Here is a 26,603-nt window from a genome sequence, read left to right as displayed (position 1 = left end):
TTCCATTTTCAAAATCTAATACCCATTCAACAACTAACTATTAAATAGTCAGTACAAGCAAGACACCATATGGACATATTCTGTATGACTCGATCCGCTTCTTTGCATCTTAAAATATACAACCACACCTTTGGCCTTAAAATATAAAACCACACCTTGCGGACAGTGCCAACTCACAGAGCTCCTGTAAGACAGAGTAGATCCACCCACAGCATTCCCAGGACTGCAAATGTGCATGGAAGCAGACTCTGCCACATCCTCCTCCTAAGGAGCAAACCAGCTGGTGGACTTGAACAGCCAACCTCTTGGTTAGTAGTCACGTATTTTTACCACTGGCTACCAGGTCTCCTCCATCAGCATTACCTACCCTGAAATCACGTAGAGGTTAAAGTTTCGATTTTAGAAGGTGAGTCATGTATAAGTGTTCATATTTGGGAAAACACCCCTTGAATGTGAAATAATTATAAGGTTGGGTGTCTCAAGGCCAGGTATCTCACTGAGTCTATTCTGACTCAGAGCGACCCTGTAGGACAGGTTAGAGCTGCCTCCTGAGACCTTCCGCGACTGTCACCTTTTATGGAAGTGAAAATCCCCATCTTTCTTCTGTGCAGCAGCTGATTGTTTCAAACTGTTCATCTTTTGTTGGCAGCCCAACATGTAGGTCAGGCACACCTTAACCCTCAAAGAACATCATCGCTAGTCGACATTTTAAATAGATCTCGTTCCACAGATTTACCCAATACAATGCACCCTTTGATCTCTTGAGGAACGCTTCCAGGAGCATAGATTGTGGCTCCAAAGAAGAAATCCTTGACAACTTCAAACTTTCCTCCATTTATCAAGATGCTATCTATTGGTCTAGTTGTAAAAATTTTTGTTTTCTTTACATTGATTTGTAACCCATAATGAAGGCTGTTCATCAGTCAACGCTTCATGTCCCCTCACTTTCTGCAGGCAAGGTGGAATGTGTCCCCTGCATTCTTCATATAATTCAGCTTCTATGATGATTTGCTCAGCATACAGATTGAAAAGTATGGTGAGAAGACAAACCTGAAGTACACTTTTCCTGATTTTAAGCCATGCAGCAATCCCTTCTTGCATTGCTCTGAGTGAGCGGAATGCAGTGTCCCTGAATTCCCGTTCATCTCAAGACTATCTATGGTTTGTTGTGGTCCACACAAGCAAATGCCTACTTCTAGTCAATGAAACACGAGTAAACTTCTTTCTGGTATTCTCTGCTGGATTCAGCCAAAACTCATCTGACCTCATCAGTAACGATACCCCTTGTTCCACGTCCTCTTCTAAGATAAGCTCCAACCTCTGCCAGTTCTCTGCCAGTGTACTACTACGACCATTGCTGGATGATCATTAGCAAAATTTTACTTGCACATGTTTATCAATGGATTTGTTCTATAATTTGAGCACGGCAATGGGTAACTTTTCTTTCGAATGGGTACAAATATAGATCTCTTCCAGTCAGGTGGCCAACTAGCTGGCTTTCCAATTGCCTGGCATAGACCAGCTAGTGCTTCCAGCGTATCAGCAGCTTGCTGAAATCTCTCACTTGGTGTTCTGTTATTTCCTGGAGCCTTGCTTTTGACTAATGCTTTCAATGCATCGTAGAGGTCAACAATGAGAAGACAACTAACCAAGTATAAAAAAGGGGGAGAAGGGACACAAAATATTTGTACACCCATATTACCAAAGAAGATGTAAAATTGATTATTAAGTACATGAAAAGATTCTCAACATCATTAATTATTGGAGAAATGCAAACCCAAACCTAATGAGACACCACTTGTTGCACAAGAATGGCCATAAAAAAAAGTTTTCAAAAAGACAGTAACAGATTTCACCATCCTTTTTTAATGGAATTAAATGACTGAGTTGTATGATATATTAATTAAATGCAAATAAAACAGATTTTTTTAATATCGTAAATAAGTGGAGAGACTACATACTCATCTATTTCTAGTGGAAATGTAAAATAGGATAGGCACTTTGGAAAACAGGTTGTAAATTTTTTAATTTTTTAAACATAAATTTACCAATGAAAAAGTCCATTTTTAGGTAAATACTCAATAGAAATGAGAACATATTTTCATACAAAGAAATAATAGCTAAATATTGGGAACAACTCAAATTACATCAACTGAAGAATGAGTAAAGGAAAGATTGGCTGTGATATAGAAATATAACTATCATTGCACACACTTTTAGTTAAGTATTTCTAAATGAAGCCTTTATAAACTTAAAATAGCTTTATGTCTAGTCCAAGCTGAAATTCTAAATATGTCTAGTTATATATATATATCTGTAGCCACTTAAAATGCTTACAGCAATTTTCCCACAGAAAAATGCTTTTTTAATGGGAATTTTGTACACAACTCGCTTCTAACTCTAATTAGACTTATCAGGGGAAAACACCATTGACTAAGTGATATAACTAATAATAACTAAACAAAATGTTAATATACCCTAAGTGTTGGAATACTGGTACATCTAAAAAGCATAATAACCACCATTAATAAGAAACTAGAAATACATAATTTTGGTCTTTGTTCACAAATTAGCATTTTTCTCTACTTATAAAAAAACAAAATTCCTGCTCATAGAAACAATAGCAATATCTTCAAACTTTTATTAATGCAAGTATCATTGAATAGCAATTGCATCTATACTTTGCTTGAATATATAAATAAAAATCATCATTTTTATAACTGAAGTAATGAAAGTCTTGAGTATTGAGCAGATAACACATAAAGTCAGTTCTCATTTATGAGTTATAATTTAATGTGGCTATTGTATCTACTGCTAATGTGTAACACAGCATCTTATAGCTAAGCACTACATTTTAATCCAATAATTGTAGCTATAATCTTCTGAAATGTTCTTCATAAATCAAAGCTATAATGTGTTCACCGAATGTTTGAATTCACACTTCCCGAGATCTACATCTATGACAACTTTCTGCAGGAGGACAAAGGAAGACAAGAAACCTTTTAAGGAGTTAAAAAAAAAGGGGGGGGTGTCATTATAAACGAATTCCATTTCTTTGCTATGTGGAACATGTAGAGGATGGCCTGTGGTCTCCATCATCTACTGAAGAGATGTGTGGGAACATGATATGTCAATTCCAAATAAGTCGCCACGGGACCAGACTGACAATTTCCAATCCATTGTAGAAGGACAAAGAGGAAGCCCAAAAAGCACCAAGAGCTGTTTATAAATGTTATGGTGCAAGGTGAGGAACAAGAATACGCTGCGAGCTGAGTTAACAGAAAAAAATGCTTCCATTCTTTACTGAACAAAGACGTGATCCATAACTTACAATAGTCAATATAGCCCATACATATGAGTTAAATAGAAAAGTCTTTATTTTAAGGCTAAAATAATAGCCTTATTTATAGTGTAATTCCTTCTCATCAGTCTAATCATTATGCTGTGGAGGTTTCCAGGTGAGCTTCACAAACAGTTGTTAGGCATTTCCTCTGTGGTCAACACTCTAACGAGAGAGCGCCAAGATACACTACACACCTCCATAACAGAGAAATCTTGAAACAGAATGATGTGTAAATGCTTAAGAAGATAGAGAAAGGAGTAATTTAGAGGACTCAGCAAAATGTTTCCAAAGAAAATGATACTTCAGAAGGAATCCGAGAAAGAAAGATTACCAGAGCACAAAAAAAGAGGGGCAACAGAAGCAGAGAAAAGTCTACATAACAGAGGTGTAAACCAGTCTTCTCAGAGAACGGTGATGTGTTCAATGGCTACAACACAGCACGGTTGGAAAGCGTGAGCAGAGACTGGAGAAACACTGAATGGGATATGTGGCTGGACAAGTGGCGGTGGGGGGGGATCAGAGCTTCAAAAGATATTCGACTTTGGATGAAGATCTCAAGAAAAGCTAGTCTTCACATGTGAATGAAGTGCCAATAAAACGGTTCAAAAAAAAAAAAGGAAGTCTTCAGTTGGACTTTGCAAGATGATAACATTTGCCAATACATCTCAATCCATAGAGCATTTAGCAAACATTGGCTAATGTTAAGAATTCCTTTGAATCCCATGTAGGAAAAGAGACATAAAATTAATGCATTTTTACAGCCTACTAGAGAAAACCACGTAGTAACAATGACAAAAAAAACCAAAACAAGCCAAAGGTTAAAAGGCATCTACACTACTCTACGTTCCTGGGACTTGCTAGGGCTTCTATGAAAGGAGTGGACCCCAAACGCCCACTGCCTTTACAGTTAATGGAAGCACACTCCACTGAAGGCCTGCTCTCTCTATAGCTGGACACGTCCCATCTGGTAGTGACTAGCCTTCGGTGGTCATTTAAAGTTAAATTAACCAAAATTTAAAATTCAATTACTTAGTTGTGCAAGGCATATTCCAAGTGCTCAAAAAGCACATTAATGTAAAGGCTACTCTACTGGACAGCAGAATGACAGAAGACACCTATCACTTCAGAAAAATCTATCGGTCGGTGCTGTCCTAGAGTCACAATTAAAGGAGAAGGAGAAAAAACATGCTTAAGACCAAAAAGTCTTTCCTAATTTCCTTGGACTCGTCAGATCCATTATCACTAAACTAGGAGCACACATTGTATTCAATATGCTTGTCATATTAAATTTTGTTATAAAAGAGGAAGGTAACCGGATAGTTCCACGGTGGGTAAAGGCAAAAGACACTGTGAGAACCAGCCTTAGTTGAGTCAATGGCCATCTCAATGAGAAGAAAAAAGGGTTGGGAATGAAATTGGGTGAACAAAGGGGGAATTGCCAAAGGTTGGCCAATGTACTATTCCTTGGCCAGGAGCTATACTGGTATTCCCTTTGGGATAATTTAGTAAACTGAACATATTTAGTTTGTGCTCTTTTACACATGAATGTTGAAAAGTTGAAGAAAATAAACAGGTAAGTTGAGGGTTGAAAAGGAAAGCAGTCTCCATAAGTAAACAATGAAACCCACTCTCATACCTAAGGGGAGACACAACCCGGCTGCACTCCAGCCACACCCACCTGTGGATCTTTCCCCCTCTCCCTCCTCACGACTCACCTCCGGCAGGGCTTTGCTAATTAATGGTGCAATGCTGATATTTCTGTCTCCTTCTGCATGAATCTGGAAATTCACTCTTTGGTAAAGAATCTGAAACAAGAATGAGGCATCTTATATCTTGGCGGCAAAGGAGTTGGGCTTTTAAATGTGCCTCTCTTCACACGGAAAGCTTGAAGCTAAGAAAATACTTTTTAGGAAGGAAATTGCTGCATCGGAATGAACAACTGCTGCTAAACGCTAACATCAGGACTTCTGTCAGGGGCCGCACAAAGACACAACAGTTTCAGAAGGGGGAATAAACTGTGAAAGGTCTTCTATAGAGAGTAATAAATGACTATTAAGATGAAAATGCAAATTAAAAAATCCATGCATTTATCTTGGCGAGTTTCTCAGCAAGGGCATTCAATAGTACAGATCTCCAATCCTGTGCATTTCAGGAAATTTAGAATTCATGTAACCAAACCTTACCTCCATTTCCAAATGCCTCCCTAAGGGAAAACCATAGATAGATAGAGATTTCACATGATGATTTCTTTTATGTTTTATCTTGTCAACACTAAAGTCTCTATTATACTCAGTAATTTATTTCCTGATACTACTTTTCATTTCCCTCTGACCTGCCTTCAATCCTGCTATCTCTATAAATGGTACCCAACAATACTATATCCTGATGTCATCAAACTCTTTTCACATATGTGCTAGACAATTTTTTCCAAAATTGAAATCCTCACATTATAGTACATATACACACAAACACATATGTCCATGTATCTTGGATCCACCTGCCCAGTACAATACAATTCAGAACTTATTTTATTGAGAAGACTCACTTCTGTTTGCAGAGAGCTGCTAGCTGCCAAAAGACCTTCAATGCTGGTCGGAGGGCAATGTGTCAAAGCAAAAGCCATGAGCTCCTGACGAGTAAGCACATCCTGGTAGCCTTCTGATTGTCCTAACTGGCTACACACATCCCAACTTTTAGAAAAACCTGCGGAAAATGGCAAGATGAAACACTAATTTCCAGAGGAAACTCCAAAGATGTAAGATGAGAAAGGCAATGGATTAATCTTTGCATCCTGGGCTACCAAAGCAAAACCTGAGTCTCCAGTTGACACACATCATACCAACAGAAAACCGCATGAATCTGAAGAAAGGAAAGAAAGATTATGTTGGTTCATTACCCAGAATGTTGTGCTACTCTACACAAGTTTTTTTTAGAGAGTTTGTTAAATTTCAGACCGACATTGACTATAAATACTCTATGGCGTTCTAATACTGAATAAAAGCTATCTACCTGAATTACAAAGCCCTGCACTCTAGCCCGCTCCTGCTACATAGCACTACTGTGACTTTAAGAAAGTCTAAGTATCATGTGTGACTCACTAATGCCAAAGAAGAATAACACTGTCATGCTCACTGCAAAGGGATTAAATAACATTTGTGTTTAAATCACTTTTTAAACTAAAAAATGCTAAAGATCAATTATTGTCAAAATTGACACAGAATAACTCCATTTACCGAAGATGAGCAAAGCTCCAGGGCAGGGTGGCAGAACTAGCAGAGACTGGTTTGCTTACACCATGCTGCACTCAGAGCTCTTACAGTGGCCTCTCCTTCTTACTAGAAGGGGTTCCAGAAGAGGACAGTCTTCCTTTGCCCCACCTATGTGGGAAAGCCCGTGGCAGAAAAATTTCCTCAAATATATAATGTAACAATTAACCCAGGCACTACACTTAAAGGAATAACATTTGTACAGAGCTAGGTAATACACAAATAAATAATTCTGGATCAAGGGAGCTTCACAAGGTCCAAGACAAAGGGGAGTTAAAAGATAATGGGAAATTTCCGAAAAGATTTTGGAGCCCCCTCGTGTAATACGGCAAAATCAGTTGGTTAATATTATAGAACACAGATCTTTTATGAAAACCATTTCCAAATTCTGGAGTTTAGAAGATGGATGTTTTTATTTTTTCCAGCTTCTGTCATGCAGGGAAGCATGGAGTTTTGAACCACTCACTGGCATACTACAGACAGCAAGGGGCAAGATGCTGTGGTGTCCTATACTCCAGCACACACACAGAAGGGACTCCCTTGAAAAGGCCCTGCATAATAAACAATAACTCATATCATAACTCTACATCTTCTACAGAATCCTGAATTTAAACATTGAAATGGAAAAATTTAAGTTTGTTTAATACCTATTTGCTCAACATTAGTTTGAAAAGTGCTATATTACCTAGGGGAAAAGTTAAAGAACGGAAATAATTGAATATACAGTCATAAAATGTAAATACATACTTTTTTTCTTGTATAGAGAAAATACATGAAGTGGCATGAAATGGCATTAAATATTTCACATAAAAAATTCTTAAAATTGTAAGCATGGTGTCAAAAGGGAATAAGGACAACAAAGTGTCAGATACACCACAGCCCCTAAACTGAATGAAGTATTTATATTAAATATAAGCATATGGCATACCGACTTATCAGTTGCTCATCAAAATTAAATGTGTCTGGTTTACCAATCAGGACAGATTTCAAAAGAGAGCTTTTCCATTATGCATCACGTAAAGAGGGCCTGAGGAAAGTGTTAAAAAGTAGTCCGCTTCACCTGTAGCCATCAGCTCCTGACAATGCATATTGGCTGCTTTGTAGTCCTGGAAACGAAGTGCTTGCTCTACTAAAAGTATTAGAACCTGTCCTCGTCTTTCTTCTGAGTCCTCACCTGTAAACACATGCAAATGGTTTAATAATCATGGTGGCATAAACTCATGAAAGAACGAATCTTTCAAATTAATTCAAAACTGAAACAGATTGGATTTGAGCTGTTTCAATGTCATAATCATTCTACATAAGGGTTTCCAAGGCTGTGAATTTTGATGGGAGCATATAGCCTCATCTTTCTCCAACAGAGCAGCTGGTGGATTTGAACCACTGACCTGTGAATAAGCAGTTGACCACTTATACAACGGTGTGTCATGACTCCCATCTATTGAGACAAAAGCCCCCTATGGGAACACTGATTGATATCAATTTCTAATTAAAACAATGTTCATCAAATCAGAAATTTCAAGATTAGTCTGCCAACCTAGAGGGAGCCCTGGTGGCATAGTGGTTACATGATGGGCTGCTAACTGCAAGAGAAGCAGTTTCAAACCACCAGCCACTCTGTGGGAGAAAGGTGGAGCTTTCTACTTCTATAAAGAGATAGTCTCTGAAACTCACAGGGGCAGTTCTACCCTGTCCTATAGGGTCACTATGAGTTTGCATAGATTCCAGAGTAGTGGGTTTGGTGTTTTGTTTTGTTTGTTTGCCAGCCTAAAGAGGACTCTTGGTATTACTGAGATTAACACCAAACCAAATGCACTGCCATGGAGTTGACGCTGACTGTACAATCTACAGGGTAGGTTACAACTGCCCCTGGGGGGTCCGAAACTGTCAATCTTTACAAGAACAGAAGGCCTCGATTTTCTCCTTATTAAAGGAACGGAAGGGAAATAAATCCATGTACACAAAAGAAAGCACGTAATAAAGACCTCAAAACACTGAACAACAGAATAAGTGACTGAATGAAATTAATGAAGCAATATTTCTCATTTTATTAATTCAACTAGGATGTACAGTCTCCAATATAAGTGCTGTCCTGAGCACCATGGATCTGAACTATTCAGATTTGTGCTTAGCCAGATTGGCAATGAAAGAATGTATTTTCATCTTATCTACACTAAGCCTTATACAGATTTACCTTTGTAAACAGACCCACTATAACACTACAATGAACAAATTGCCTTTCCCCCCTTTTATTCTCTTTAAATGTGAACAGAATAAAAAGAAGTACCAGTAGCAACAAATGAAGGATGCATTTTCTTACTTTAAGTACCTTCTTATAAATGAACACACATTTATTTTGGGTGTGTCCAATTAAAACATTCAGTGATGGACAGTACTGTTTCCTTTCCTATATCCTAAATGAACCTATTTGCATGTTAATGTACTAGATGGTAAATAAGTCTATGAAATCTCCTAAAAGTAACTCAGAGAAGTTTCATTTCTGAGTTTGGTAATTTAGATAGATTGGCGGTATTTTCTTTACACCCTGGCCCCTGGCAAGTTTTTCTGTAACCACAAATAGACAATCCATGATCAAGGAAAGAGGTGAAGAAAATCTTAAACCCAAAATAAAATGAATATAAATTTATACTTTCACTGATTGTACACGTAGCTTATTTACCATAGGACATGTATAGATTCTACACATACACACCAAAATTCAGCTATTGTAACAGAAAGATCTTATTTTTCCAAAAAGACATGTAAGAGGCCACCTCTTAGCTGTCACTCATTCTTGGACATTTCCACACCCTCATCAGATGAAATACATGATTTGGATACCGTTTGACATGTTGCTTTAGGTTTAAATCTATTAATAAGAATTAATTATCATTATCTTTCTTATAGTCTACCTCTTCCAGCAGCATTTAGGCGCTTTGAGGGCAGTGTAATTCATTGTGGAATTCTCGGTACCAAGTACACCGAGCCACGCACATAATAGCACTCATTGCCACCCAGTCAACCCACTAACAGCAATCCTGAAGGGCAGGGTGCACTTGCTCCTGTGGGTGTTCAAGGCTGTAACTCTCTACGGGAAAGGCTCTGTCTTTTTCCCAGACCTCTTGGTGGTTTTGACTCAATGACCTTGTGGTTAACGGCCCAAGTGGAACTCATTTTGCCACCAGGGGTCCTCGGACACTTAATAAGGCCTCAAAAATGTTTCCTCAAGGAAGCAGGTATATAATCAATAAAGAATGTAATTGTCAATTAAGAATCATTCAAAGTTACAATAGAAGTCCAATTTGAAATTTTAAGCAAAAAAGAGAAAAGTAAAAATGTTTTTATTTTAATGAGGTAATAAAACCTTGCAAATGTTTTCCGTATTTCCTTGAAAAGGGGTAAGTTGCAGTGTGGAGGAAAAGGTTTAGTAAGTCTAGAGAGAAAAATAAACATATCACAGAAAATGTTGAATTAAGTATCTATGACATGTCCCCAGGGATCTTCTTTCCAAATTTCAAAATTTTAGATGAAATACAAAGCAATTACTGGTCCGACTGAGTCTAAAGAAGTTCTAACGAAAAGAAATGGTATAACATTAAAAACACTTGATGTTTTAGGAACAGACACGTAAGAAGAAATGAAACAATACATAAATGCTTTCCAAGAATAAATGCACATGCCAAAGTAATATGAAACTTATCTCCAACACAACCTTCTTGAAATGTTTGCATTTATTCAGAATAGGAAACGGTCTAGGTGTTAATTTCCTTTTTTCTTTTAATGTGGCAACCTAGAGACTAACAGTCCTCAGTTATTCCATTTAAATGCTAACTTGAGAAAGTAAATTATTGCAGATGCAAGTTAGGTTAAAATTTAACAGTTTAGCATTTGATCTCCCTTTTGATCCATTTTGAATTCGTCCTAGTTTATAATATTTTCTTCTCTTTTTGATTGATGCTTTACGTTGCTTTTGCTTCCTCCTTAGTGTCTGTCTGCAAATGCCATCCAGAATGGGGAAATCCATGGAGCCAGCGGCCAGCCGGCTTCAGGGCTCCTTGTGGGTATGGCAGGGGAACGGCGGGCGAACAACACTAACTACGCGAACCAAGCAACCGTTCTAAAATGTGTTACGGCGATGGCTGTGCTACTCGTCTTGATGCGGCTGAGCCACTACATGGAATGATATGTGAATTATATGCCAATAACACTTTTTGATTTTTTAATGCTAACCTATGTGTTGCTGTGAAGGTATTTTATAAATGCAATTAAAGGCCTTAATCAGCTGACTTAGTGTGGGGGGAAGTCAGATACTTGCTGCCAGACTGCTGTCTCATCCTACCACAGGGGTGGGCCTGGTCCCTGCTGCTGGAGACAATGGACTACTTCTCTCTGAAGCTTGGGGCCATTAGCTTGGCTCCTGTAGGAGGGGTTTGCACCCTACTGATAAGGGTTCCTATGGAGACCCAGAGACCACCCCCTAGACCATCCCCTCATTACTGTGTAACCTATAGTGCAGCCCCTCCCTGTGACGTATGTCTCTACCTGTAATTAGTGGGCTGGCTTGCCCCCAAAAGGTATATAGGCATGGGTCAGCAATATAGGCGGGGACTTCTCGGACTCTGACCTCCCTGACTCTCTTCCCCCTCTCCCTTGTTCCTTTTCCCTCCTTCCCTTCCCCTTCTCTCCACGTGGACCACTAAGCTGGGCTGAGGTGAGCAATGTTGCCATGTAACATGTCTGACTGTATTATTGTATTATCTCTCATGCTCTCAATGACTTTAATATAATACTTATATATCTCAACCGTACAATTGTGCATTACTGAAACCTGAAGTAGTATTACTGAACTATAGGAGTAGCAGCGGGTGGGGGCTGGCTCCCCACCTCCCTCTGCGTCATTATTTTTTAATTTAATACTACACCTTAGGTAAGAGAGTTTATCCTGGTAATCTGTGTAGGGCTGACTGAATCAGACAGAGCCCTTAGAAGCCAGGGCTAAAGTATCAGAGAAATTCCATAGAGCTCCACCTAGCTCCTGCTCTTCCCTTGAGACCAAGAGGGAATAAGCTATAAATTTCAGATTTGCTAAGTCACCCATCACCAATTTTTAGAATAGCAATTTCATACAATATCTGGACTTTTGTGACTGACTTATTTCATCAGCATAATGTCCTCCGGGTTCATCCATGTTGTGAGATGCTTCACCATTTACTGTTACTCTTTAAGGCCGGGGAGTATTCTATGGTGTGTGACCCATAATTATTTATCCATTCATCTACTGATGGGTCCTTAGGTGGTTTTCATCGTTTTACTATTGGGATTATGCTGGGATGAGCACAGCTGTATACTTATCTATTGATGTCATAGGTTTTATTTCTGTAGGATATATACCTGGTAATGAGATTGTTGGATCATATGCTATATCTCTATATAAAGCAAGCACCATATTATTTTCCACTGTGGTTGTATCATATTACAATCCCACCAGTCATGTTCTGGAGAATTCCAATCTTCTCACACTTTCTACAGGGTGAGATAATAGCTCACTGTTGTTTTGATTTTTATTTCTCTACTGGCTAATGATCATAAGACTCTTCTCACGCATTTATTTAAACATATTTTGGGAGGCACATGGTACAATCCATAAGGGCATCTCTGAGTTATTTACTTCAAGAGCCTCCCCAAAATACATTTCACGATGTCCTTCCCCAACAATCAGAGTAGTTTTAGAGTTTAAAATATGCTTTTCTAAAGAATATTCTTTGCGTTGGGTTATTTCAGTCTCGTGAAGCTCTATTTCCCAGAGGCAGAAACTAGAGCTAAGGGAACTTCGTCAAAGTCCTGGGCAGAGTCAGGCCTGGAGCCCGGCTTCTTACTCTGACGTCAGTGTTCTTCCGCTCATCCACGATGCTGCATCATGAATGACTGGTCCCAACATTCCATACTGTCACCTTACACAATCGACCACAAACCCAGAGGCACAGGTCTGAATGCTGTGTTCAGACAGACTAGAAAACAGCAGACATATTAAAAATGCTAAAATGCAGAGACTTTAAGAGTTCTATATTTTAAAAATTTAAACATTAATGTGTCTAGTATATATAAATAAAATCTTAAGAGCTTTAAATATGCCCATAAATCTTTTATGATTTTTAGTCTAGAATATGTAACTAAGATATTAACTCCAACCTGGTACTTGTTGAACAAATGGCCAACAACTGTTCTTATAGAGATATGCTTAGTCAAAAAAGTACAAAACTATGACATGGTCAAATAGCTGAGGTGCAGTACAGCGGGGGTGGAGGCTGGGCACTGAACGAGAGTTTTATCACAGACATTGTGTGGTTAAGGAAACATAAAACAGATTTTCCTTAAAAGCTATGGTCTACTATGCAAGACAGATATTTAACTTCTCTGATCCTCACCTTCCCTCATAAAATAGAATGAACACTATCATCATAGCCATTCATGATATCATGAAATACGTAACCTGAAAAATGCAAAAAATAGTAGACACAAAGCTTTCTAACCAATTGCTCAATTGAAAGCAAAGCAAAGGTAGGCACAGTGTGAACTGCTCAGGCGGGCTTCTTTCTAGTGTAAATGGAAGGGCCCTGCTCCGACAAGGCTCCTCTCTGGACACACTGCACAGATTTAGAGTTTACGTAGGATGCTGTGACGAAGAGCACAGAAAACTGCAGCTGATCCTTCAAAGGGCTTACCTGCTACCCTCAGCAACTCAGCAAGGCCCAGGAGTTTGGCTGATTGTTTGTAGCATGTTGGAGACTGGGCAATACACTCTTTGATGAGGCCAATTCGATCGGAGAACAGTCGCACTACAAAAGGGAAACATAGTATAGGCATGTACCTTTTAACCAAGGACGTCATGTGAGAATCTTCCTAATTTATGGCACCACACAAAATGAACAGTGGCAGAGAACTAGCTGCATTATGTTCCACTTATAGGACTTATAAGTGATGAACATGGATATTCAGCTGAGCAATTTTCCAAGCAGAGCACTACAAAGACCGCCTGGCTTCTTCTTGGTGCTTATAATAAAAGGCAAGAAGAAAGACATCAATTAACAACCTGCTGAATAAAAAAAAAAATCAGCATTTGCTGGTTTAGAAAATTCTCAGCCTAATCCAGACTATGTGTGCGGGAAACAAAGCCAAAAGTACAGCTGAAAACATCAGTGGATGCGCACACACACACACACACACACACACACACACACACACACGGAGACTTCAAAAGTTCATGGCAAAATGTAACTAAAAGACAAAGAAAATTTTCCACAAATTTGGAAGTCCCTTTGGAGGTGGTGTGTGTGTGTGTGTGTGTGTGTGTGTGTGTGTCTGTTCTTGCTGTTTTTTAAATCATTTTGAGAATAAATTACATGCATATTTCTCCATTCCTAAAGGCTTCATTTCTAAAATTTAACATAGACAATCATACTGCTGCTACTATGACAATCTTGCTGTGATCTATACCATGAAACATAAATGTATCACGATGCAATCCAGTCAACTGGCATCAAAAAGTTGATATTCTGTGTCCTAATGAGGAGCAGCACCTGCTATCTTAAGAGTGCGTGAGAGACCATCTAAGACACAGTCACTGGTTTCTACAGGCAGTCTCCAGTCGTGAGCAAGATCTAGTCTTACGTGTGTCTGTAAGTCAAATCTGTAGGTCTGGAGGAACAGGTGATTATGGCCCATATTTAGTGTACTTTAATGTAAATAAAGGCTTGACACCTCTTTAATGATTTCAAAGCTGAACATAGAGCAGGTGAAAGTGACCGGGATGAAGACTGCGTTTCGCTAGGAGCTGGTTCAATCACTTTCAAAGTGAGGGCAATGTAGCTAGCATGAAAGAAGTGTCCATGAGCCCTACCCTGGATGTTCACGAAAGGGGACTTGCTGTACTTCTGACAAGCAAACGAGAAGGAAGAAAACAAACATCTCAGGCTAATACCCAACACAAGTCATCATCTCATCCACCATGAGGGTAGAAGAACTCAGTGGTGCCTGGCTGTCTCTACTGTCAGTTCTGATAAGGGCCACAAAAGATGGCCCTGACGAAATGTAATAAAAATATGGAGCCAAAGTAAAATTCTTTAAAAGTCCATATTTACTAAACAAATTAAGATGAGAGGATGACCTAAAAACCTGCCCTAAGACATTATTTAAATTAAGCCTTAAAGCAAAATTTTATCAAAATAGCAAATTAGTGTGACATGAAATATCCACGAGTATGGTCCTCCATTACAAAAATAGCTCTATGGGATATGAGGAGGACTTGAAGCACTTGCTGATGAAGATCAAGGATTGCAGCATTCAGTGCGGATGACAACTCAATTTAAAGAAGGCAAAATCCTCACAACTAGACTAATGGTGGGGGGGGGCGGACCAAAAAACTCACTGCCATCGAGTCAATGCCAACTTATAGTGACCCTATACCACAGAGTGGAACTACCCCTGAGTTTCTGAGACTATAACTCTTTATGGGAATAGAAGGCCTAGTCTTTCTCCAAAGGGCCTGTGATTTTGAACTGCTGACTCTGTGAATAGCCGAGCAGAGTCAGCATTATGCCCCCAGGGTTCCTAAATGGAGAAAAGACTGAAGCTGTCACGGATTTTGTCCTGCTCGGATCCACAATCACTGCTCTTAGCAGCAGTAGTTAACAGATCAAAGGACGAGTTGGCGTAGGTGAATCTGTTTCACAAGATCTCTTTAAAGTCTTGAAATACTAAAATGTTACTTTGAGGACTAAGTTGCATCTGACCCAAGCCATGGTATTTTCCATTGCCTCGTATGCATGTCAAAGTCGCCACTGAATAAGGGAGACCAAAAAGAATCGGTGCATCTGGATTGTGGTGCTGGAGAAAGATACTGAAAGTTCCATCGAATGCCAAAAGAACAAACAAATCTGTATTGGAAGAGGTTGAGCCAGGGTGCTCCTTAAAAATAAGGATAGCAAAACGTTTTCTTACGTACTTTGGACATGTTGTCAAGAGAGCTCAGTCCTAGGAGAAGGGCATGGTGATGGGTAAAGTGGAGGGGCAGTAAAAAAGAGGAAGGCCCACAAGGAGATGGATTGACACAGTGGCTGCAACAATGAGCTCAAGCATATAAACAATTGTGAGGATGGTGCCAGGACCAGGTAGGTTTCATTCTGTTGTGCCTACGGTCGCAATGGGTTGGAGCCAAACCGATGGCAACGAACAACAATAATATGGAACAAAATATGAACAATTACTCTGTAGCAGAAATGGAAAGAGAAGAGAAGGGAGACTAGAGTCACGGAAAATGGACCAACTAGAAAGCTATGAAGGAGAAAGGTAACACCGCAAAAAATGTAACAAGAGTGTGAATTGTTACATGGAAATCTAGTGTGTTGTGAAAACTTTCATCAAGAATGAAATACTAAATATAAATATAATACATATACTGTATATGGAAAAGGAAGATGAGAGAATAATCAGTGCATTTAAATCATGATACTGGAGAATATAAAAAGTAGCGCAGACTTCCAAAGAACAAACAAAGCTGTCTTGGAAGAAGCACAGTATCAAAAGTATGTCTTTATGTGCAAGGATGGTGAGATTCCAATTCATCTATTTTGGACATGTTATCTGGAGAGACCAGCCTAGAGAATGATCTTATGCTTGGCAAAAAATTGAAGACATCACTCACTGAGATGAACTGACAGAGTAGCTGCAATACAGGGTGGAAATATAACAACTGTGAGGATGGTACAAATACCAGGCAGAACTTCATTATGCTGTATGTGGAATAACAATGACTCAGAACCAAACTGGTATCACTCAACAACAAAAGTATTTAAGGTTAATGTAGATTTCAGTTATTTGTTTCATAATTATTATAGCAATTATCTACAATCTGAATAGAATGGCCACAAACTGCATTATTCCCATTTATTCTATGCACTTATTAATATTGCAAAAACCTGTCCCATTAACATTTGGCTCCACCATATACCAGTGAGTGGAAGTCATGTATGCCCCTTCTAAGCAAAAGCTTCAAAGAGTCACTGTGTGGTTCTGCTTTTTCCCTCTGCCATCAAAGAAATAAACCTATTATCATAGGTCACTGTAATCTAACAAAAACTGAACTGATAAAGTAATGTGCCCTAAATTTTCTACTCTATGAATGCTTTCCCTAGTGCATATTCCAGTTAAATAAAATGTAAGTAATTTTTTTTAAATTCTATAACATATGCTGATTATTGGACAAGTATTTTTTACATTTCTAATTTTCAAAACAGCATTTGACCAATATCATCATCACGCTATATGTGTAAAATCCTGAGGCTTTCATGAGTCCCTTGTTTGAAGAACACTTACTGTCTTCTTAGAGAAGGTTAGCTTTAATAATTCTGAGTAAAAAGATTCCTTTTACTATTTCTAGTCTTCCTTGCTCAATACAACTAAGGTGGAGAACTGATACCACATAATCACATATAACAATGGACAATCATTCTCTAAACTTCCATTTAATAAATTACTCAAGGATGATTCTTTGTCTTCTTGCTATTCTAACCAAAGCACACTACTAATATTTCAAGTGCATTAATAAATTTGAAGAGTATGATTCTAATAGATATCAGTTACTAAGGTCAAATGATTTTCATTTTATCTGTTTGTGTGTTGAGCCTCTGCACAATTACTGAAACAGTTCTCTTTTACCACTTAACTTAGGACATGCTTAATTACAATTCAAAATGTGATCTGACACGCCTAATTAAATTTTAAAATGCAATCTCACAGTTAAAGTAATTTAGACTTAAAGGTTATTATCTTTCCATAAAGAAAAAAATGTTGGAAGTCCAAAAATCCTTTTCAACATAGAATTGCTGAACTAGATATGCAGATGTCTTTTAAATATTGAGCATTCTTTATTTCCCCGTGGCTCTCATAAATCTATCTCAAATAGGAAAAAAAGTTTTTTCACATAATCTCCAATATGTAAGATGAAAAAATTAGAATTAGAATTTACTGGACAGTTACTCTCATGCCAAACAATCACCTCGCAACCCTTACAGAGCTTCCAAATTATGACTTTAAAAGAGGTTTCAGTCCCTCATAAATGGCATCAGAGTCCACAAGATGGATAGTGATCCATGATATTGCTGGAGTAGAACACTGAAATACGTAGGCAGGGAAGGGGATAACCCAGAGCCAGTCACTTAGCTGGCACATGAGAAGGTAAGTCAAAATGGACTTCTCAAAGAATGTTTTGCTTCTTTAACACTATCTACTGTTTACAAACAGGCTGTTCAATCAAACTACCTGGGTTTGAATCCTATCTCCAGAGCTGTGCAACCCACAGAATCTCAGTTAAACTGTGCCATGATTTCACCATGTGACAAAGGGAAGCAGTAATAGACACTACCTCTTAAGACTGTGGTTTTTCTTACATTAATGAATGCATGTAAAGGACATAGACCATAAAAATAGTTCAATGAGCATAGTTTATATTGACTTTTTCAAATAATATAGCTGCAATAATTATATTCATCATGAGTGGCAAATTTTAACAAAATTTTAAAAGAAAAAAAAACAGTTCAATGAATATTAGTAGTTTTTATTTTACTGCTATTGGGATATTAGAAGAAACAAATTCTGTAATATAAGGATTTACAATGTTCCAGGATATAAATCTTAGGGTCAGTTGCAGTGTGGTAGTAGTCTCAGAACTGGAGGTATCAGGGTTGGAGGAAGGTTATAATAACCTTCAAAATGCAGATGACACAACCTTGCTTGCTGAAAGTAAAGAGGAATTGAAGCACTTGCTGATGAAGATCAAGGATTATAGTCTTCAGTACAGATTACAACTCAGTGTAAAGAAAACGATAATCCTCACAACTGGATCAGTAGGTAGCATAATGATAAATGGGGAAAAAATTAAAGTTGTCAAGGATTTATCTTGCTTGGATCCAAAGTCAATAATCATGGAAGCAGCAGTCAAAAGATCAAACGACCCTTTGCATTAAGTAAGTCTGCTGCACGAGACCTGTTTAAAGTCTTGAAAAGCAAGGACGTTACTTTGAGGACTGAGATGGGCATGTTGTTTTCAATTGCCTCAAACGCCCGTGAAGACTGGGGAGTGAAGAGGAAGAGCGATGAGAGACTGACGACGCGCCGGAGCTATGGTGCTAGTGAAAAACACTGAAAGTACCACGGACTGCCAAAGGACAAGCAGATCCGACTTTGAAGAAGGATGGCCAGATGCTCCTTCGAGGCAAGGATGGCAAGACCTCGTCTCGCATACCTGGACGGGTTAGCTCCAGGTCCAGGAGAAGAACACCATGTTTGGTAAAATAGAGGGGCATAGGAAGAGAGGTAGGCCCAGCTGTGAGGACGGTGCAGGACCGGGCAGGGCTGCCTTCTGTTGTGCACTGGGTTGCTATGAGTCAAAACGGACTCAATGGTACCTACCAACAACAGGGATATCAGGAAGGTGAAAAGTTAAAAGGCATTCAGTTGCCAAAGGTCAAATGGTAAGTGACTAAGCCAGAATGTAAACTTAAGAAACACTGGTATAACTGTTTTGTCATCAGTGTGTTGGCCTCTCAAATGCAAAGACTGTGTCTGACTTAACCCATTTCAGCATTTCAGTACCTAGTATAGAGTATCTGAATTGTGTGTTGAATAGAGCCAAAGAAAGTATGAAAATAAGATAGTGTACACGGGACAGGAAGAATCAGAGGGAAGGAAAGGAAAGAATGAAGAAAATGAAAGGGGGAGGATTATGATCACACTAATTCTAACATTATTAGAAACTACTTAAAGAAAAATTATAAAAGTGATAGGTAAAAAAATAATAATAAAATTTTTAAAGTGATAGGTGATTCTTGTAGAGTCCTTACTATATTGTAAGCACTATAAATATATAGCCTTACTGCTCAGAAACAATTGTATACCGTGTCATTGTTCCTAGGTGCCCTTGAGTCCGATCCAACTCACACTGACCCTAGGTACAACAGAAGGAAACAATGGCTAACCCTCTCCAAAGTGGACAGCTTATTTCTTCTTCACAGCCAGGCCTCCATTGGGAGGCTCCAGGGAAACCTGGTCAGCATGGCTGACCCTGATGGTATTTGCAATAAGGAGAGTATAGAGATCCCAGCATCATAGTACCAAGCAAGCCACCGCAAGAGAATAAACTACCAGATAAGTATTGAAAGGTGTTCATTAGCATCCCTGTTTATAATTGAGAAAATGTAAACACAAACGGATTAAGTTACTCAGAAATAAATGGTGAAGTGGGATTCAAACCCAGGAAACCTGGCTCCATGCTGGCTTTAACCACAATACTTTACCACTACAAAACCTACCCTATTAAAGAAAGAACACATGGGGAAAGCAGAGACATCCTACATCCACTCCCTTGCACATGAAGGAAATGTACGCAAATGGAAACACAGAAATTACGGAAGAAACACAGACAAAAGCACAAACAATACTTCACAAGAGACTTGTAGTACAACAGGAATCGTTTGACAGACTTCTTTTCCTGTTTGTTATTAAATCACTCATTTAATCTAGTATAGCTAGCCTTGCGATTATGAGAAATAGCAACTGCTGGAGGACAGGCAAAATGTACCGGGGGTACTGACTACCATGAAAATACCTAAACCAAAAATTTCTAAATATCAAGTTAATTGGGGCAGCATAAAAGCAGCTTAAATCTTTCTTGTATTCATGCAACAAATGCTATACAGAGGCAATAATACTCTGTCTCCACATCCAGAAGGTTTTCTGACAGTGATTCTAATAGGAAATTCCAAATCAATAGATCAAGCTCAAAAGCTGTCAAGACATGCAAGCAACCGTCTGTCTTAAAACACTCCTCAGACAGGAAATTCCTCAGACGCTCTAGCAGGATAGCAGGTTTGGTTTCTGATCATCAAACTCAGCGGCCAATAATGTAAATATTAACAGCAAATATATTGTTAATTGACTACCACAGAAAACCAGGACTGAATATTTCAAAATTCATTAGCATATGAGAAATATAAGAAAATAATTTATTTGTAGGAATCTGATTGAATTAAACATTAGTGTCGATACACTCACACACACATGAAGAATTAAAAAAAATACAAGGACACAGAGAATTAAGACATTCGCGAATAAACTGGCAACGCCTTTTAGTAACAACAGCCTTCATAAGTTTAAAAGGCTCTGAACCAAAAATTTGCATAAATGGTACAACTCAGTAAAATGTTCTAGTGATTTAAAAATCACCTTAATACTTAAGATGATGCAGGTTATTTATAATCACCTTCAAATTCTTTTCTACACAGTAATATTCTAAGAGACTTCTTTCAAGTCTAATAAATTTACCTGACAAAGTAGAACTTTCATTTTTAATAAGCCATAATGAGAGTATCTCTTCCAGTTCACATCCCCTAAGGTTCATCCCCGTCAAACACTCGTGGGGCAAAGGCACGAGGAAGCTCTGAGTAGGCCGTTAGGCCTTTTCAAACGATAATAATAAAATGAACATGAAGAGGCACAATCTTGGGGAAATCTAACGAGAAAACAGATAGAAGAAACTCAACGACACCTCCCCCACCAACTCAAAGTACAGCCAGTGAGAATCCTAGGAAAACGAACAGTCTCATCCACAACCAATCGGAAGATTTGTTTTCCCATCTAGCCTTTCTTCCATTATGCTCCATAGCTACTTACATATGCAACTAAAACAAACTACAGAAATAAACTACACGAACATTTAACTAGTGTTTATCTGAAACTCTCATCTTAATCCCTAGTTTAAATTTATTTTTTATCCAGTAATTTATCTGCTATTTGTTACTAGTGCTATTATTGTTATCATTATGTGTGAACTTTAAAAAAATCATTTTATTGGGGGTTCGTACAGCTCTTACAATATTCCATATATCAATTGTATCAAGCATATTTGTACATGTGCTGCCATCATCTTTTCCAAAACATTTTCTACTTGGGCCCTTGGTATAAGCGCCTCTTTTCCCCCTCTCTCCCACCCTCATGAATCCTTGATCAGTTACATATTGTTATTATTATTTTGTATCTTACACTGTCTGTTGTCTCCCTTTACCCACTAAATGTAAACTTAAAAAAAAAAAAAAAGAAAAGAAAAACCAAGTAAAACATTGACTTTATTTCTTATGTACTCTCAAGGTGAAAAATTTAGTTGTAAAAATCATGAAAACTTGTGAAAGAAAAATTATATAGGAGTATATAAACTGCAGTTTTCATTTGTTGAGTATCCTGATTATAAAAGGGGCTCTAACAATTAATGTACAATAAGTGACCTAAGCAACAATAAGAAAACTCACCTTGTAGAGGCAGGATCTTTACCCCAAATTCTTCAAGGCATCCGAGGGCTTGAATAAGATCTAGCTCCTCTTGAATGGCAACGGGCCTATCTGTTATCAGTTGTAAACAGCATCTGGGAGAAATGATATTAGTTTTTATTAAGAGGTGGAAAGAGTCTTGTGCAGGGCAATGCATGGACTGAATTTCTTGGCCGCTGCTCCCAGGGTCTTTGATTGTGGACCCAAGTAAAATGAAATCCAGGACACCTCAACTTTGTTATTTTGTTTACCATTACGCTGTTTACTGGTCCAATTGTGAAGAGCTTTGTTTCCTTTACCTTGAGATACAATCCATCCTCTCATCGTCCTCAGTAAGTGCTTCAAATCCTCTTCATTTTAAGCAGCCAGGTGTGTCCGCATACCCCGGTTTGTCATGAGTCCTCCTCCTCCTCTCCTGGGGGATGGAGTCTTGCTCAGCAGACAGAATGGAAAGGGGCGGGGGTAGGGCTCGCGGGGACACCCCTAATGCCCAGCTTTGCTGCAGACGACCCAGTACCGCTCCTTTCATGAGAAAAACTCTCGCTCGCTCTGAGTACAAGTGAAACGTGAGCACAAGAAAGCTCTCTGGAATTCAAGATGAATGTTGAGCTATTCTTTCTGACAATAAATGCAACATGGTTCCTCTTCAGTTTGTTATTCCTGGCATGGATTTATTAAGTGATTCAAAAAAGGCCACTATCAGTCTACTTCATGTGGCTGAATATCAATTTTTATACAGTCCATTTCATTTTTAATGACTTTCAGTCATATAACATCCATGCTTCATACATTCCATGCTCTGAATTGTAAGACGTATTTATAGCTGTTTCTTTGCACTTTGAGTGGTAGCATATCAGGAAAGGAAGGTCCCACGCGTTTTACTGAAGTCATACCATTATGAGCGACTCTACTTTGAGAAGGCAATTCTTCCCTCGTTGTATTTTCAGTGCTTCCAAAGGAGAAAGGAATTTTATTTCTATTATTTAATTTCTATTCCCATCAAAAATTAGTCTTGGACATCCCCTTACAGAAGGGTAGTGGGGAGGAGACGAGTCAGTTAGGGTGCAGTGTAGCAACATAAAACACACAACTTTCCTCTAGTTCTTAAATGCTTCCTTCCCCGCGCCCCCAATATCATGATCCCAATTCTACCTTACAAATCTGGCTAGACCAGAGGATGTACACTGGTACAGATAGGAACTGGAAACACAGGGAATCCAGGACAGATGATCCCTTCAGGACCAGTGGTGAGAGTGGCAATACTGGGAGGGTGGAAAGGGGGAACTGATTACAAGATCTACATATAACCTCCTCCCTGGGAGATGGCCAAGAGAAAAGACGTTGGACAGTGTGAGATATAACAACATAATAATAATTTATAAATTATCAAGGGTTCATGAGGGAGGGGGAACCAGGGAGGGAGGGGAAAATGAGGAGCTGAAACCAAGGGCTCAATTAGAAAGCAAATGGATGGATGTATGGATTGTGATAAGAGTTATATGAGCCCCCCAAAAAATGATTTTAAAAAAATATACAAATGTGCTTGACACGATGAATGGATGGATGGATTGTGATAAGAGTTGTACGAGCCCCCAATATAATGATTTAAAATAAAATTAGGCTTGGAAACTCACAGGGGCAGTTCTACCCAGTCCTATCAGAACACTACGAGTTGGAATAAACTCGATGGCAGTGAGTTTGGTTTTTTTGGCTTTTCCATCGTGAGGGGTTTTCTGACACTATATCAGACTTGCCAAGATTTTCACAAAGAGATTGCCAAGGCTTCTTTCCTAGTCTATCTTAGTCTTGAAACTCCAATGACACAGATCCACCATAGGTGACCCTGATGGTCTCAAACAGAACCGTTTCCAGCATGACGGCAATATGCAAGCCACCAGCGTATGAGTGGTGAAGCAATGCTATATGTGCTCATATGGAAAATCTCTAATATAGATTGTAAATGAAAAAAAGGCATGATATGTGTATATATACATGCATATATATACACACACAGATGTGTGCGTGTCTCTATGTGCATGTATAAATACTCAACACTTAATTGTGATATAAGAAAGAAGGTAACCTTTAATGAAATGTTTTAGAAAACAATGCAGTAAGTGGGTTTAAATTATTAGACTCAGATCAAAATCAGTTTACAGTATTGCCACATTAGATACACACATGGCTTCTTTTTTTAACTAAGGAATATCTTTGCGGGAGAGGAGTTGGAATGAAGGAGAAATAGAGGATATGCCTTTTGAAAAATGACCCTGCAAAAGGCCTGCCGAGAAGATTTAGGTCAGGCACAAGTCTCAGTTTCAAAGGTTATGCTCTTTGATGTTTTCATCATCTGAAAAGGAATCACAGTCCGCTGGCAAAACAAAAGCATGACTGAACGCGTTAACCAACTTTGTCAACTTCAGTAACGTGGTTCCAGAAAACATGGTGCTGGGATAAGATATCATTGGGGAAAAAAAAACAGTTTACTTCAATTTTTGGTAGTCCTGAAAGAATTGCTAGTCACTTTGAGGGGCAAAAATGAAGAAAATACCAATACCATAATCTTCACATCAAAACTAGTTCTCAGTAGGCCTAACATTTAAATATACAAAGTAAAGTCATCAAAGTACTAATAAATAATATGGTAACTATTCTAACAATCTTGTAAATGTAAAGATCTCGTAAATGATTAAACAAAACATAGAAAATATGTAAGAAAGAAGAATTTTTGTTTCTAAAATTCAGAATACGTTTGAATAAATTACATGAGGATATATCAAGAAGTAGTGCAACAAAATCATGCAGGCCTTTATTAAACAAACATATCAAAATGTGAAGCCACTGCTTCTCAACATATCTACCATCAAGGTCAACTCACTTCAGAACGCAGTATGCCCATGTGTTCCTTTTGTGAACTAGGTGCAGGTTTACAGAGCAGACCATCTTTTGACATTCAACAAGTCACACACGCCGGGTCCCATCGCCCTGACGGCAGTGCCTCACTCGAACACCACTTGGTCCCCTTCTCTGCGTGCCACATTCTTTTCATTTCCCCTTCTTTCTGACCCCTCCGTTGATCTCAAAGGATTGACTCTTCTGCGGTGAGCAGAACACACTAGTGTTATTTTCCCCTCACAGACTGCGGGAGGGGGCGGGGGCGGGAGAGTTCATCACCACGCCTGAAGGATGACCAGAGGCCGCACTCTCCGGAATTTCAAGAGTCTCTTTCTGCAAGGTAGCTCTCTTACGATTTTGAGTCTGGTTCCACCTTTCCCCCCTAATCTATCAAGGCCCACGGGTTTCTTTGAAAGGTTCTTTGAGCTTGGGGAATGAAAAGATGTCTAACGGGGCGAGATCAGTGCTGCTGGTGGATGAGGTAAGGCTTGCCAATGCAATTCTCATTGTACAGCCCTTGCGACCCTGGAAGCAGAAACATTTTCATGATGCAAAAAATTCCCTGGCACAATTTTTCTGGCCTTTTTCTTACCAGTACAGCTTTCACTTTTCTTAAAACGTCATCATAACATCTACGAAAGCGTCCCTCTGAAATCCCAAGCATCAGGTGCCACAACCTTCTGAGCAGCGAATTCCAAGAACCCTAATCTGTCATCAGGTTGATTCCAACTCTATCTCTTGACAGCCATCGGTAATTGGAGCTTGTCTTCAGGACCATGCTGGCAAAGCCAAGTTCCCTCTCTTACAATTCTTCAAAGACATGCTTCAGAGTCTTGCTTCCATTTGTTTAAAACTTCTGTTGACAGCTTTGCTCTTATCGGCAACTGGCCTGAAAATGTTCATCTTTAAACTGTCAGTCAGAATCTTGTAAACTAACACCATTGAGATGATGCCCACAGACCCGGCTCTTCTTGCTGGTGTTAATCAGAGGTCCTCTTTGATTAGGGAATAAATAAGATTAAATTTGTCCTCACAAACTGAGTTGGTTGATTTGCTCTTCTGGGCATCATCTTGAACATTGTTTTGTTCTTTCTTAAAATGAGTTGTTCATTTGTAAACTGTTATCTTGGGAACATAAACTTTTCATAAAACACCAATGATCCTTCCGCTGAAGCTTTACCAGAAATTTGATGTTTGTTTTTGTTTTAATTTTAGCAGAATTCATGTTGCTCTGATAGGAGCTCTCCTCAAACTGATGTCTTATCCAAGGGTCCTCAAACGACGGCCCGCAGGCCTGCTGAGGACATTTATCCGGGCCCGCCAGGTGTTTTTGCCCCATTTGTTTTTTACTTCGAAATAGGATATGTGCAGTGTGCATAGAAATTTGTTCATAGTTCTTTTTAAACTAGTCTGGTCCACCAACAGAGTCTGAGGGACAGTGAACTAGCCCCGTTTAAAAAGTTTGAGGACCCCTGTCGTATCCCTTCTAACTGCCTCAAAGTAGATCCTGTTCATGAATGTTTCAGAAGTTACTCACTAACACGAAGACACTTCTGACACAAAGCAACCTGTAACGGACAGGGTAGAACTGCCTCTGGAGATTTACGAGACTGTAAGTCCTTAGGAGACCAGAAAGCCTCGTCTTTCTCCCGCAGAGCAGCTGGTCGTTTCAAACGACTGCCTTGTGGTTAGCAGCCTACCATGGAACCCATTACACCAGAGGCA

The 26,603-nt window shown here is 38.9% G+C and overlaps 1 protein-coding gene across 1 annotated transcript in view; it reads right to left on the bottom strand.

Moving 5' to 3' along the window:
- Positions 1-26,603, bottom strand: part of NBAS (NBAS subunit of NRZ tethering complex) — a gene marked incomplete at its 5' end in the record, with an annotated part of 394,305 nt that overhangs the window by 159,508 nt on the left and 208,194 nt on the right. The window contains 5 exons of the mRNA XM_045286598.1: positions 5,059-5,148; positions 5,889-6,046; positions 7,670-7,783; positions 13,332-13,445; positions 21,966-22,078. Of these exons, the coding sequence (XP_045142533.1) occupies positions 5,059-5,148; positions 5,889-6,046; positions 7,670-7,783; positions 13,332-13,445; positions 21,966-22,078 (589 nt within the window). The remainder of the gene's footprint in view (positions 1-5,058; positions 5,149-5,888; positions 6,047-7,669; positions 7,784-13,331; positions 13,446-21,965; positions 22,079-26,603) is intronic.

The sequence above is a fragment of the Echinops telfairi genome, unplaced genomic scaffold (assembly GCF_000313985.2).
Source record: "Echinops telfairi isolate 266 unplaced genomic scaffold, ASM31398v2 ScPeMD7_9;HRSCAF=40, whole genome shotgun sequence".
NCBI classification, from domain to species: Eukaryota; Metazoa; Chordata; class Mammalia; order Afrosoricida; family Tenrecidae; genus Echinops; species Echinops telfairi.
This window is presented reverse-complemented; position numbering and strand designations above follow the sequence as displayed.